The 16,245-nt window shown below is 34.8% G+C and overlaps 1 protein-coding gene across 1 annotated transcript in view; it reads right to left on the bottom strand.

Annotated features, from left to right (window-relative positions):
* Nucleotides 1–16,245, bottom strand: part of LOC145664710 (UNC93-like protein MFSD11) — a 107,886-nt gene that overhangs the window by 29,394 nt on the left and 62,247 nt on the right. Inside the window, exons 2-4 of the mRNA XM_081731578.1 lie at nt 10,660–10,829; nt 8,930–9,106; nt 6,040–6,305 (exon numbers count right to left, since the gene is read on the bottom strand). Coding sequence (XP_081587704.1) covers nt 6,040–6,305; nt 8,930–9,106; nt 10,660–10,829 — 613 coding nt within the window. The remainder of the gene's footprint in view (nt 1–6,039; nt 6,306–8,929; nt 9,107–10,659; nt 10,830–16,245) is intronic.

Raw genomic sequence — 16,245 nt, 5'->3', positions numbered from 1 at the left:
GTGATAACTAACTAAATGGAAAAGTTGTTCACTACTGTTCGAGAACTGAGTTTTTGTATTTGACAGCAACCAAGCAATTCATGCTTCGATTTGTTTGACCATTTGCTTTAGCACTGTCCATGTGACCTTAAACTAATGCAACCTAAACATGATTTATGAATGTAATATTCAAATAGAAGGCCAGCTTAGTAAATTTAACTACCACCATCATGAAGTCTGTTTCCAACAAGAAATATTTATTGTAAATAATATAGATGACAGATTTTGCCGCCCCTCGAAATTTGCCGTTCCGTACAAATACAAGTGTTGCACATACAGTAGAGCCGGCCCTTGCCCGAGACCCCGTGCATCAAAGGCACGCTTGTTAGTCAAAAGGCCAGCGAAGAGAACTTTTGGACATTCGTTCGCGTATTATCGTTATCGGTTTGGCTGTCACATTGAAAGTCAATGCATAACATGAACAAATTATATCTGTGAATATTAAAAACGTAAAAGTGAGTCCTAGTTCGTGTCTTGGGGTATTTGAGGGTTACAATCCCCCAAATTATTTTGTTTACACAAAATAAAATGGCACTGAAATATTCCAAGACTAGTAGAGTAATAAGGATTCTATCTTTTTCTCTCTTCTTATAAAACACTATCCAATTTCCGCGTAAAGTAAGCTTAATAAATTTGAGATAAATTTATAATCACTTGAAACCCCATGAAGGTGCACAATGTTGTGCCTCGCTCCCAAGGGTAAATGTCTTAATGAAAAGGGGGGCAGTAAAAATACTGAAAGGGCGCCATTTTAATTGCAAGATTCTCATTTATTTGGCGAGCACAAATTCCCTGACTTTCCAGGTCACTGTTTACAAATTTCTAGAACTATATATAACGAAAAAAGCAACCATATTTTTCCTGACCAAGGATTCCTCATCTATAATGCATATACGTACGTGCGTATAGTGTGTGTGACGATAGAGAAGTTTTGCATAAAATGTCCCTACGGAACAGCTGGGTAAGGCATAAAGACAAATGGGTTCTGAGAATTAAAAATCCGTACCTAAAATCATGACTTTTTTTTTTTTTTTTTTTTTTGCTTTCCATTAAATTCCCTAACTTTTCCACAGCAGGACGTTTTACGAGTAAGCAGAATTCCCTGACTTTCCCAGGTTTTCCAGTTTAGTAGAAATCCTGTAATCGGGTCAGAGAGAGTGTATTGTGTTATTTATATATGTATATAGCTTCTCCGCTGGTCTAGCGGTCCGTGCTACAACGACTTATCAAAAAGATAGTCGTAAACCTGGTTCGTTTGCTGAGATAAAAATCCGAAGTGGTAGTAATTCTTTGGCATAAAAATATTAGCTTCGATATTTAAATACCATTAATCTCAACTTTTTAATAAAACTGACAACGTCTATAAACGATGTTAAACTGGTTTATTATTTGATATAACTTATAATATCCCTTTTCTTAAAACTGTTAAGTACACAAACTCACCGACTAGGTAACCATAAAACATGTCCATATCAACAACTATCCCATAATAATCTCTTACATATATTAAAAACATTCTTCTTTTGTTAATAGGAAATGAACATTCTACTAAGTATAGTACATATGTATGAGTACTTTTTGCCCAAGGTACAGGTAAATATTACATAAACCAAAGTATTTTGTTGTATAAAAATGTCGCTCGACAAAGGGACTGAATATAAAAGTCATGAGTAGGCTTGGCTTTTATCTTCAAGAACCACTGGTCCGCTTACATTAGTGTTCTTTACATGGCTTATGTCCATCATATTTTGATCGCATCTTGTATATCTATTCATTATATCTCACATATACATTAATATATAAATACATTCATAACAAATCTTTCATTTCATCAATATTTATCTTTAATTACATTAATTATATTTATTTCATTATTATCCACTATATTATTAATATATTTTCTTATTAAAATATCGTCGCATATTTAATTAATCGATGAAAGGTACGATTTCAAAGAATGTAAAGGACAAACGTGGGTTACAAATAATATTAATCTTTAAGGGCGCATTAAATAACAAATAAGTCAGATGTTGCATTTAAAGGTATACATCGTAGCACTAAGATGTTATAATAAAGAAGAATTTCATTCAAGGTAGTCGTTGAATAATTAGTTTTATAGAATAGATCTTCTACTTAACATAATCTTTGACAATTAAGTTTTCAACACAAATCAATCTAATATAAACAATCTTTGCTTTTAATCATTTATGAATCGAATTATGATTCTTCACATTAACAAGAAAGAATAAAAATCATTTGAAAATCAATTTTCCAGTCTACTTAAAACTCTATTTAAGCATTTCAAGTATTTTTAAGAATCGTTTTCATTATTGATATTAACACATAAACTTTAAAATGAAAATTCACAAGAATCTATAACTAATATGGGTTTAACCTAATTTCATTGACGGTAATCATGTTACATTCGTACTTGCATATGAATCTAATAAAGTGCATTGTACCGCACAATCATGATTAGGTTCTACATTATGTTGTACATGTCTTTCATCGTGATTTTCATTTTGATATGAAGTGCCATCTCTTGATCTCCAATTACGTCTATCCACATAGTTCGCCGCATTTCTGGAATTTCGCCATACATTACGTCGATTTTTAAATCTATTTTGACTATATGGTCTAACATATGGATTGCTACGATTAATTAGGTTAGGCGGATTCTCTACATAACCTTGTCTATTTTGCTCATTTGATTGCTAGAGTATACTCGGCTTAGGTTAGGTTCTGTATTATTCACACTCCGAATATTTAAATTCCGAACAGGCACCAAATGATCTGAATTATTCTTATTTTTACCTATTCCTGATTGTGGATTCATGGCATGGTATTGAGTTTCGTAGCATTGGACAAGCATCAATAAATGGCTGAAACTCATACACTGCGTGGAAAATAAGATCTGCTTCAATTTAAATGGAAGCAAATTTCGAATCGATGCTATTATTCTCGATTCCGATTGCAAAGGATTAACGACCTTTAATTCGTTGTAGACATTTACAACAAATTCTACAACAGATTTGTGCAATCGAGGATTGAAGTGTTGATTTCTAAGGGTGGCATCTCTATTTGCCAGCAAAAAGTCATTTTCATAATTTGCGATTAATGCCGCTTTGAATTCCTCATATGTACTAATGTGATCACGTATTGCCTTAAACCATAAGGAACAAGGTGGGAGTAATACATGGGGTATTAATTTCATATATTGTGATCGATCGATGCACATTATATTGCATTCGTCTTGGAATTTCTCTAAGAAAGAAGTAGCATTCTCATTACACTTACCACTGAATTTGCTCATAGCTCGAATTTCACTCATTTTAACACTTAATTTTACCTTCTTTTTCTCATTCCTTGTTCTTGTTGAGTGATAGTTCCTGTCCGTGACGGGCTGTATCGTGACACCATCTATGTTTCGCTCATCAGTACTCTTCGGACAACTTTCTTCTAGTATAATATCTTCATCAGACCCCGGCGAAGGCGAGTTCATCTCTGGTGAGTGGGGCAACTCAAAGTGATCACTACCCAAGTTATTACGGTAAATGTTGTCTTTAGCCTGTAACGTTCTAATCTCTTCCTGAATAGTAGCTAACAACTGTGTATTTACACGTATGTTATTAGAGTTGTTGCTGACCTGGATCTTTTGCTGTTTAATGGAAGATTCTATTACTTCTAAATCTTTTTTTACAGCACAGATTTCTTGATTTTGGTGATTGTGCTTTTCTTGACACTCATCGGATATCCTTTTTAACTTTTCCTCGAACTGTGAGGATATGTCGTTCACCACGTGGACAATTGTCTGTTTCGTTTCATCTGATTTCTGTTCTATCCGTCTACTTAATTCTTCATATTGTTTATTAGATTCGTTGAACTTCTGGTCCATTCGTCTACTTAATTCTTCATTTTGCTTGTTAGCTTGGTCAAACTTCTGTTCCATCTGTTCCATGGTCTTGTTAGATTCGTGGAACTTCTGTTCCATGGTCTGCTTTAATTCTTCATTTTGCTTCTTTATCTCGGTAGACATCTGCATTAATTGTCGCTGTAAAGCTAACAAGATATCTTCCGATGTCAATCCTGGCGTTACATTAGTCTCATCGCTGTCACTAGTATTTGATCCCTGCTGCATTGTTTCGTTGTCCATTCTTCTTATGATTACTTTACCACTTCGCAATATGGTTAAGTTCGTATTCATTAACTGTAATATAAAAGTAAATTCAACCTTACTCTTCTTCTTCGGGAACTGAATTTACATGGTCCCGGGTGAGGTAAACCAAAATTTTTACAACGACTTATCAAAAAGATAGTCGTAAACCTGGTTCGTTTGCTGAGATAAAAATCCGAAGTGGTAGTAATTCTTTGGCATAAAAATATTAGCTTCGATATTTAAATACCATTAATCTCAACTTTTTAATAAAACTGACAACGTCTATAAACGATGTTAAACTGGTTTATTATTTGATATAACTTATAATATCCCTTTTCTTAAAACTGTTAAGTACACAAACTCACCGACTAGGTAACCATAAAACATGTCCATATCAACAACCAAAGTATTTTGTTGTAGTGCATACACCTTTAGTATACATGTTACCAGGTTCGGTTCCTGGAGGGAGAACATTAAAAAATTTGAACACATTACGGTGGTTCGAATTCCATTTTCAACTGTAGATTCATGTCTCATATAGCCTTAGTGATAAAAAAAAGGACGCTAAACCTCAACAAACAAATAATATGGATACCGGTATATATTCCACATAATTTTCACGAAGTTTGTAATTTAATTTAAAGAAGAAAAAAAACTTTCGATATTTCATCTGTAAATACTGTAGCTATGGGATTACCTTCATCACCAGTTGTGTCTAATCTCTACATGAAGTTTTGAGAAGAAAAGCCCTTAGGAACAGCTACGCTGAAACCAAAACACCTGTTTCGATATGTAGATGATACAATCGTAATTAGGACATGGAAGGGATGAATTAATTAAATTTCCAAATCAGCTAAGCAGAATACATCCCAACATCAAAGCAACAATGGAAATTAGAAAGAGAAGGCAAGATACCGTTTCTGGATATATAAATTTTGAGGAAGAGCCTCGGACGATTAGGTCACAATGTGTATAGAAAACCTACTTACACTGATCTTTACTTAAGAGGTGATTCCTATCTTCAGCCATCCCAGAAAAATGCATTATTATAAGAGCAAAGAAAATATCAGATAAAGATCACCTACAGGAAGAAATAAATAATCTGAAATGTTTTTCCAGAAAATAGCTGTAATAATAATAATAATAATAATAATAATAATAATAATAATAATAATAATAATAATAATAATAATAATAATAATAATAATAATAATAATAATAATAATAATAATAATAATAATAATAATAATAATAATAATAAATCAATAAAGCAATAACAAAATACCAAAAATGTCACAAGAAATAGTATTCAGACAAAATTTTCGGAATTAAAACGAAAGTTTGCATTCGGACCCTCCATTTACAATACCTTAAAGTCGCATACCATCTTTAAAAATCAGATAAATACTACAATCCGTGAAAGACCAAGCAAGATAAGACACCCCAGATATTTACTCAATCCCAATGTAAATATTTCAGAGATATTTATTCATTTTATTTTCATTATTAAATATATTTTTGGGTAGAAGGCACACCGGGTATTTGCCCAGCCGGCCAGTCCACCCCTATCCTCTCTCTAAGGCTTCCCTACTTGTGTAAATTATACCAAATAATAGTCCAATAAATGTCTTGAAATTGTTCTTTTTAGCTTTACACTTCTCCTAGTAAGTTTGCTGCTGATTATTTAATATGATCTGTAATAATGTAGGCATTTGTTTAATATTGAATATACGTAGATAGGCAGTGTTATTTTATTTTATGTGTGTGTTGATAGGCAGTAAGAAAATCACATTTTTAAGGTAGCCTAACATTACAAAAAAATAATAAGACAGAAAAAGTGTTACCTGTATAGAAGAAAGTAATACTGAGTAGAATCATTTCCTTGGATAAGAAAAGAGTAAATGCATTTTTGAGTGCAACCAAGGGACCTGTTTTCTCATCTACTGCAGTGTCTCCATCCATTGTTTTAGCTGGTCGTAAGATCAATAGAAAAATGATTCCTACTCCGCATACGCCAAGTAACACTAGGAAGACTATAAGACGAGTGTCATAATCAATTTGAACTTTCCCTTGAAACTGGAAATACACGAACAAGTTGCCCAAAAATAAACTGAAATAAAAGGATAGAAAGAAAAAAAAAAAAGAAATTAGAGTCAATGGTCATAGCATGAAAAGAAAAAAATAATAATGTAGAATATAATTAAAGACCAAAGTGATGAGTTAGAGCAGGCACCACAAGATTTCAGTTGTTTGAGCTGTTTCGTCTGTTTGAACATACAAGTTTTGTTTTACCGTTCCAATAAGCAATGTCATGAATACACATGCAAGATAAATCGATCACATGCAAAGAAGTTGCTAACTATCGAACGAGAAACACGCTAAATCACAACGCGTGTCTGCACAATATACGGAAAGACATTTAATAATAATTTTACTTTATAATGTTAAAATTTACACTTGTATTATTTGCTAAGCGAAGTTATTTTTTTCTTTCGCTGAAAATGTATTATATGAAACATAAATAGAAAATGTACAAAAGCATGTTTTTTCTACAAAATGTAATGCTGGAATAGAAGCTTTTAAAGTATTCAGATATACTTTATTTTAGCTTTATTTATTTATTTATACATATTTTGGACATTAACGTCATATATAGCCTTAAGCCCGTTACGTATGAGCAATGACGTCCCTGGGCGAGCACACTATTCGGAGAAGTAGGGAAGGAAGGAATAAGGAACGAAACAAGTGGCCTGAAACTTGTAAGTTAGGTACCATCCTGGCATTTGCCTGATATGAATGAGGAAAACCCTGGAAACATTTCATTCAAGATTGCTGGCCTGGAAATGCTCTTACCCCTCGTCGATGGAGTGTACCCGCCAGCAATCGAACCCGGGACCGCTTGTACCAAAGGCAAGAGCGTTCGCGACTACGTTACACGGGGCCACAGTTTAATGTTTTGAATTATTACATATATACACATTCATAATTTATTGTATTTTATCTTATAAATGAAAGGATATACGAGTTTAAATATTCTGTAGCAGGCACACTTGTATTGAAAACGCTTTATAAGGTAATACAAGAAAATTATACAATTCTGAGTATCATTATTATTATCCATGTCCGCTGCTCCAGTGGCCAGCGTCCATGACTTTGCAGCACAGGGTCCTGGGTTCGATTCTCGGCAGGAGAACCTTCAAAAATGTAAACGCATTACGGTGTTTCGGATTTCTCCTTAAACTATACTCGTAGAGTTAATCTTTTGCTTTCTCTTTTTAACTGAAAGACTGCAATCGCTGCAACATAAACATTTTTGCTACACTAAGTACCAAATAGATGCTACGAATGAATGAATATATGCTACAGCTCCTTATAATACATACAGTATAGAATTATATATTACACACAACATTGTATATAATATTCACTCAATCTAAAAATCGTGCTATACGCCTACTGGTATTTTGCACATTAACGTTGTTTTATATTCGATTATCGAATTGAAAAGAAGACAACCAACCTTTTTTGAAATTTAAAACAGAGGTAGAGACTTAAGGGTTGATTTGGTTTTCCTGACTCTTGAATGAAAGGATCATTGAAATTAACTTTACATCGAATGAGTTCTTATTTATGGAAACTCAATTTTAAAATATGACTAAAATTAAAATAGTAGTAAGTAAATAATAACTAATACTTCCTTTAAAGGCAAAAATTAAATCCGAGTTATTTGTTGGTAGCTGCGGATGAGAGTGGTTAAAAGGAATAGCAATGTTTTCTCATCAATTATGAGCGAATTGAGGGTTGAAATTTAGTTTCTACATGATAATATATCTTACAAAAAGTGACCCTACCTGACATGTTGAGTGATGTGCTTTCCCTTTTTGATTGCAAGGAAAGTAAAGAATTTGTTTTGATTGCCTATCAACTTAAGTGGAATGAAAAGAGTAGAATTTAATTTGTTTCCAAGTACAAGAAGAAATATTTTAGTTGTAAGTGATGATAAACCCTAAACTTGGCCCACACTAATTCTTGTTTGTTTCCGCTCGTGAGTGTTCTGATGTTAACTATGGCGGGTGATGATCACAAGTCATAATACGTAAAGCTCTTAAAAATTCGAGCACAAGTCCTAAATTGTAGATGTATTACAGTTTAGGACTTCCGCCGTTTACAACTTGGACATGTTTTCAAGAATTGCCTTCTTGTCTTTCAGGACTCCTGTATTTCAGAACCTATGTACTTTAGGACCAGTGACGGTGCATAAACTTTAGCTTTAGGATTTCTTGATGTTGATCTTTTTTAGAACTTGTACACGTAAGGTTCAACACAGTTGAGCACTTCTGGCGTGACACTACTGTAGCCAATGAATGAATCAGCTATATGAGCTTCTGAAGTCTATTGTAGACTCATGTTTCTTCAGGAGACATTCCTCCTATTAGCAATTTTCTGTTTTTTCTTTCCTCTTGGTTCGTGAATTTGTGTAAATTAATGGATAAGTCATCTACAAGTATCTATCTATTTCACTAATTTATTCATTTATTTATAAAAATTGTGTTCCTTTGCAAGACCACAACATGACCATTTCCTTCACAAGACCACAACATGACCATTATCTGCTGCGGTCGGCTGGCAGAAGAAGCAAAAGTTAGGATAATTTCAAGATACCTGTTTATAATGTTACTTTGTTTTCATTTCCCCCTGCAAATGCCTTAGTTTATGTATTCTTTTGACACTTACCTCATTTGCAACATTGCCCAAAATATTCCTGAGTTTCTAGATATTGTTTTAGAGTCAGAATTTAACGTAAGATAATTTCCTTGGCCAGTCCAAATTAGTGCTGCTCCGAAACCAATAACTACCGACGCCAAATATAATAGCCATGTCTTTGGTAAAAGGAACTGCAGTATGAACAATCTGTAAGAAAGAAGTATGTCACAATTACAATTAAGAAAAACAAAAACTTACTATGACACCACGATCTTCAAACTAAGACATTATGTCAAGGTTTAGCAAGCAAAATGGCATATCTGAACTGTTTTTCTTGTAAAATCGAAAATTGGCATCATGAAATGTCTGCCGTTTTCGTTGTTTGTTAGTTAATTGCCTCCACTTTCTGTTTCGAAAAAATATAGTGTAACATCGTTTGCAACTTCTTAATTCATATAAACTGGACAACCTGTATTTCACTAAAAGCATTGCCAAATATCAACCATCAGAAACACGGAGAGACTAATAAAGCGTTTTTCAATCCTGAATTATACTTCCGGATGTCAATAACTGCAAGAAATCTAGTGATAGATGAAGCTTCATGAGGAGATGGACTACAAGCATTCATTCAATGTACCGAGATAGTTAGTACCTTCAAAACACAGTTTTGGGGCTCCAAATTTGCTCTATTACTGATCAGACAGAAATCAATGACATCACGCTTCTGTACCAACATATTTTAGCGCCACAACATAACATAAAATATTCTCCGTTAATAGCCGCCTAGCTCGGCAAGTTTACTTGAGTTGAACCTTGAATTGTTAAAATCTTTAGTGGTCCAGAAGTTCAGCAACTCAGCCGTGTTTTTGATTTACGTAATTTTCCTTCAAAACCCAGCTAGTCAATGTCATAGCATAATTGTTTTCCATACATCATTAACGTTCTTAGAGTTATCATTTTTCTGATATTCCAAACAAGGCTACTTTAGTGTGAGGTAAATAAATCTTTCAAACCAGGGCACTTCTGCAGGAGATTTATTTTCAGTTTTTCTGTTGATAGAAAATACCTATAGCCAGCACAAGAGCTATTAAAAAAAAAAAAAAAATCATTCCTGTTGAACTAAAGATGGTTAGAAAAGTAATTATATACCGTAGTAATAGATGCAGTTCTACCTCTATTACTCGTATCCAAAACGTAATGTCACTCCCTCTAGCCTTCCTAAACTTTACCTTTGTCTCATATTGTACGGTATAATGTAAATGCCATCAAAACTTGAAGTTGCTTCGGACACTATTTAGTATTATTGAAATGGGCTATTTTTTTTTCTCTCATAGATTACTGTAATCCGATATGAAACAATTTTAAAGGAATGGAATTAAAAAATCTCGAAAGTCAAGAAAACAAGGACCATTCTACTACGTATACAATTAATATGTACTTTCTTCTTTCAATACGAATATAAAAAATAAATAAATGTAATTAATATTATTTTTAAAATCTAAGTATACGGTACACTGGTACACGGTTAATCAATTTTAAAATTTATTTCAAAGAGAACAAGTATATAGGTACTCCGTATAACATGCTGATTAATGAAAGTGCTCCACACTTAAAAAAAAAAAAAAAAAAAATGAAATGAAATGAAACGCTAATATATATGATGAAATATATCATTAGCCCAATAGTTCAATCGTTTTATTTTTTACTTAATGTATGACTTTAAAAAATCAACTTCTTACCCACACACATACCATACTTACGCATATGTTACGGCGCCGATAAGCATTGCAATTTTAGGCCCTGTAAGACTTATTATAGAGGGAGCCAACCAATTCGAAATCGCCATCACAGCATATATGACAGCAAGACTTGTGTAACCATCGCCATTAAAACTGGAATCTTCACGGTGAATACTGTCAAGCACTGTTTTCTGAAAAGAAGAGACCAAAATATGAGTAATATTCATTCAATTAGCAGAGGCGTTCGTTCTTCACACAGTTACAATAGAATAAGGTTAATGAATATAAAACCGGCAATTTGAATATTTTGCGCTGTAGAGGAAAACACTGTGCAACATTCTTACAGAATTTAAAATACCGGAAAAGCTAGTTAGATTGATTAAGATGTCTTTAAATTAATCCCAAAGTAAAGTCCGAGAAGGGAAATTCTTGTCCACGAGTTTCCACGTTCAGAATGGCCTGAAACAAGATGCATTGTCGCTATTATTCTTCAACTTTGTTCTGGAGTACGCTATAAGTAAAATCAAAGATAGCAACCACGACTTAGAGCTGAAAGGCATTCACCAGATTATGACCATTGCTGGTGATATAAATCTGATGGGGATGATAGGAGAATAATGAAAAAAATACAGAGGTCTTATTGCAGGGAAATGGGTTTAGAAGTAAATGCAGAGAAAACTAAATACATGGAAGTTCTCCGGATCGTAATACAGGACTGCAAATCATGGATGCGTCAGAATATCAAATAATACTTTCGAATAAATAGATACTTTCAAATATCTACTATTAATATTAACAGACCAACTTCATGTCAACGAATAAATTAAATGTCGACTGAAAGCAGGGAATTCGCGTTATTATTCAGTTCAACATCTTTTGTCTTCGCGAATTCTGTCGAGGAATTTGAAGCTTAAAATACAATATATAAAACGATACCTGTTCTGTAAGGTTGCAAAACGTGGTCGCTTACTCTGAGGAAAGAACGTAGACTGAAAGTATTTGAGAACAAGATCCTGAGACGAATAGGCCTATTCAGACCCAAGTGGAACGGGAATGGCGAAAACTTTATAACGAGGAACTTCATGATTTATACCGTTTACCAAACGTTGTTAGAATCACCAAGTGTAGGATTCTCAGGTAAGAAGGTCATGTAGCCAAAATGGAAGAAAGTAGGAACACTTTCAAAGTTTGACTGGAAATTCAATCGTAAAATGACCATTAGGAAGACCTAGGTGCAGATGGGAGGACAATATTAAGATGAATCTCGCAGAAATAGGATTACAAAGTAGAAACTGGATCCAGTTGGCTAAGGATAGAAGTCAATGGAGAACTTTAGTGAATGTGGCATTGAACCTTCAGGTTCCATTGGCCATAGAGTTAGTTAGTTATAGAAATTGTTCTCACTTTCCCCCCTCTAGATTCTTTTTTCTTTAACACTGCATTGCTTTTATGAAGACCTCCAAGTTAATCGCTTTCTTGTTTCAGTATTTTATGAGATAGAAGCCGTAGAAGTTGCACTCTTTCTCCCCTTTAGGAACGCAATTTTCGAACACATTGAAATATGTATTTCCTTATTTTTAATTAAGAGTTCAAATACCGAATTTCACATCGACATTAGCGAAATTTTAACATTGGGGTTTTCATGAATACAGAACCTCGAGAAAACCCACGGACGTGGGACCTCTGGCATCAGGGATGAACGCTCTACCACTGAGCTATCCTTTCAAACTTCTTTTTATATAAAGCATGCATTATATTCCGTGATGAGGATCTGCATCATTAATTAATTTCCATCTCCTAACTTTTTTTTTTTTTTTCAGGTACACCAGTAGCCGAGTAATTCGTTCGCGGGATCCCATTTGAAAATGGTTGATCTTTACTTATTTGTTAAGATTTGAATATCCCTTTCTGATTATTAGAGGAAAAAATAAACAGACAGCTATCTATTGAGACTGATTCAAATTGTTGGCACATGTGAATATAGACCCTATCTAGTTTAGATTAAAAAAAAACAAATTCTAACAGGTCATCGATACTTGAAATACGCGTCAGATGTATTTTAAATTTGGCTAAAATAAAGATTATTGTTAAACTTTTGTATTATTTAGGCTATATATTGCGTGTGAAGTCAAGGACAATTTTTGATAGCTTTCATGCATGAAGCAATATTAGTGATAGTACTATACAGACCTATGTTATCACTCAGAAAGATATTAATATAGCATCTTCAGAAAATAAACAATAAAAAAAAAGAATGATAATACGAGTCACATGTTGTAAACAGAAAACAAAATTTCCTGTTTATCTTCAAACACAACGCTGAAAAACGTCAAAGTTTGAGTTTCTTAAGAGGTACAAACATTTAAATCTACAAATGATGATTTTATGCAGCGTTATGCATAAAATTACTATTATTAGTTTGAACAAGTAACTTAACTTCATAAGAATAACAAAAGCGCTCTCGTCTTTTCATGCGAGCGGTCCCAGGTTCGATTCCTGGTGGGGACACTCAGTCGAAAAAAGTGTAAAAGCTTTTTCCAAGCCAGCCATCCTGAGTGAGGTTTTCCAGGGTTTTCTTCATTCACACTAGGCAAATACTGGGATGATACCTAGCATACCAGTCCCAGGTAGCTTCCTTCCCTCCACAATGCATTCTTTTTTCCCTCTCTTCGGATAGTGTGTCGAGGGATGTCATTCCTCATCGTGACGGGTTAACATGGATATCGAAAGCCCAGAAATCGAATTCCAAATTCCTAACAAGAGTAACAAATATTTAAGTTTGAAATTTTATATCCTTTAGCAAATAGGGAAGGTATATTAGACGTCAAGCTACAATTTAAGGTAAATTTAAAAGAGTGGTAGTAACCAATAGATGTCAGCACATGCCCTTATTTTTCCAATATATCAAAGGGTAACTATTCAAACTTTGTCCATGAACAAATTAAAGCAATAATGAGAGAATAATCGTGCACTTTTTGATATTGTGTATCTTTTGCTGTTGAGATAGTTTGATTACTGGAAACATGTTTCTGAGGATTAATATTAAGAACTGTCGATAATGGCTAAAACAGAAAAATTAAAAACTACACGAATTATTCTCTGATTGTTGAGTTAATTTGTTTTTGGACAAAGTTTCAAATCCATCCCTTGAATATTGTAATACTCAGGGGTGCCCATCCCCCCCAAAGCTGATGGCGCACTCCCCCCCAAAACTATTAATCTCTTCCCTCCTCAAAACTCAAGTCCTCTAAAAACAATTGCCCAGTGTAGCAGTAGTTTTTATAGTACTAATAATTGTTATTTTTGTTGTTGTTTTTATTTCCTGTAGTAGTATTATAGTATGCTTGTAGTAGTAGTAGGGGCGGTAGTAATTATAAAAATGGCATTACTTTTATTAGTAGTCTTGGTAGTGTACAATACTAAATATGTTCTATAAGGATATTGAAGGGTATAAAAACTTCTACACACTGTGTATGGCACAGGTATTCTTTTTTTACAATTAGTAGTATTATTTTTTTTCTTTACAAAATATTGATATACGAGGGCTATCCAGAAAGTAGATTACGTTTTCGTCTGTGTCCGCTAGGGGCGGGGCTAGCGCGGCCATCTTGGGGTCAGAGCGTTGCGCAGCTCAGTCGGCATCTAGCCGTGCTAGTGAGAGGTTCGTGCTGTGCTCCGTTAAGATACTGTGACGGTTTGAAATGTCTGCGTTAATTGAAAATCCCGCGAGCTGCGAGGTGCGTGCAGTAATAAGGTTTCTGACAGCAAAAAACTGTAAACCGATAGAAATCTATCGGCAGCTGTGTGAAGTGTATGGGGACAACATTATCACTGAAGGTGGAGTGCGACAGTGGGTCATAAGATTTAAAAATGGCCGAACCAATGTTCACGACGAAGATCGAAGTGGGAGACCCAGCAAAGTGACTGCCGAACTTGTCGAAAAAGTCGATGTTAAAGTCCGTGAAAATCTAAAGTTCACAATAACGGAACTTTCTTTGAGTTTTCCACAAATTTCGCGAAGTTTGTTGCACGAAATCATCAGCGAAAAGCTTGGTTACCACAAGTTTTGTGCAAGATGGATTCCAAAAATCTTGACAGAGGACCACAAAAATCAGCGAATGGCTGCAGCGTTGCACTTTTTGGACGCCTACAATAAGGATGGTGACTCTTTACTCGATCGCATCGTTACTGGTGACGAAACATGGGTGAAACACGTGAACTGTGAAACGAAATTGCAATCAATGCAGTGGGGGCACACAGGTTCTCCCCAAAAACCCAAGAAATGCATGCAAACAATGTCGGCAAGGAAGATGATGGCGACTGTTTTTTGGGACAGAAAAGGTGTGATTTTGGTGGACTTCCTGGAAAGAGGCACTACAATAAACGCTCAAAGGTATTGCCAAACTCTGCAAAACCTCAGAAGAGCAATTCAAAACAAGCGCAGAGGAATGTTGAGCTCTAAGATCTTGTTGATTCACGACAACGCCCGGCCCCACACGGCAAATGTCACGCGTGAAGTTCTTGAATCTTTTCAGTGGGAGTTGTTTCCTCATCCGCCGTACAGTCCCGACCTGACACCGAGCGACTTCCACCTATTCCCAGCAATGAAGAAGTGGCTGGCTATGCAGCGTTTTGATGACGACGAACAGCTGCAAGAAGAGGTAACGAAGTGGTTGAAGTCGCAGGCGGCCGAATTTTTCGACGAAGGAATTTCCAAGCTCGTACATCGCTACGATAAATGCCTTAATTTGAATGGTGACTATGTCGAAAAGTAGTATTTGTAGGTGGCTTTCATCTGTATATAATAAAATTTGTTTCCTATACTTTGTTGATTTTTTATTCCAAAACGTAATCTACTTTCTGGATAGCCCTCGTAATTCCCTTGTACATGAAAAGTAAGACGCAAGTTACAAGTTATTGAGTTTTATAACAAAAGAAAATGTTGTCCTCGAAATTAGCCTACAAAAAGAAGTGATATCCAACAAAAAACATTCCTGTAAAAGAGCCAAGTACGAGTGGCCTTAAAAAGAATTGAAATCACAAAAATAGGCGCCAAGATCTGGTGGACAACAGTTACAAACACTCAAGGAATCACTTTCAAATTTAGATTTGAAACTTGGCTGTTGTCTGTATGGTTACCATTAGCTCACAATTATGTCAAATTACTTTATAATTTTCAACAGACAACATAGGCAAGTTTCAAACCTAAATTTGAAAGTGATTCCTTGAGTGTTTGTAACTGTTGTTCACCAGAACTTGGCGCCATCCTTTCATATAGCAACTTACGCGGTACTTCATTCATAGAGTTTCTAAGCAGGGGGTAGGGGCATTCATTCTCGAGATTAAAAAAAAAATCGCATCGTGTTCCAATGTTATTCTGACGACAGCAAAATTACTTATTCGACATTAGAGTAAAATTCTTCCCCAATTCTTTTATTCCCCCCAATTTTTTTCTCGATGGCACAACTTGCGCCATTCATCCCTCCTGTGGGCGGCCCTTCTCTCTTAAAACAAACCAACCTTTCCTTTCATACGGCTACTTGCGCGGTACTTCATTCATCGAGTATCGAAGCATGGGGTACGGGGGTTCACCCCGGAAAATTTTTG

This window comes from Thermobia domestica, chromosome 11, assembly GCF_964235325.1.
Source record: "Thermobia domestica chromosome 11, izTheDome1.hap1.1, whole genome shotgun sequence".
Classification (NCBI taxonomy): Eukaryota; Metazoa; Arthropoda; class Insecta; order Zygentoma; family Lepismatidae; genus Thermobia; species Thermobia domestica.
This window is presented reverse-complemented; position numbering and strand designations above follow the sequence as displayed.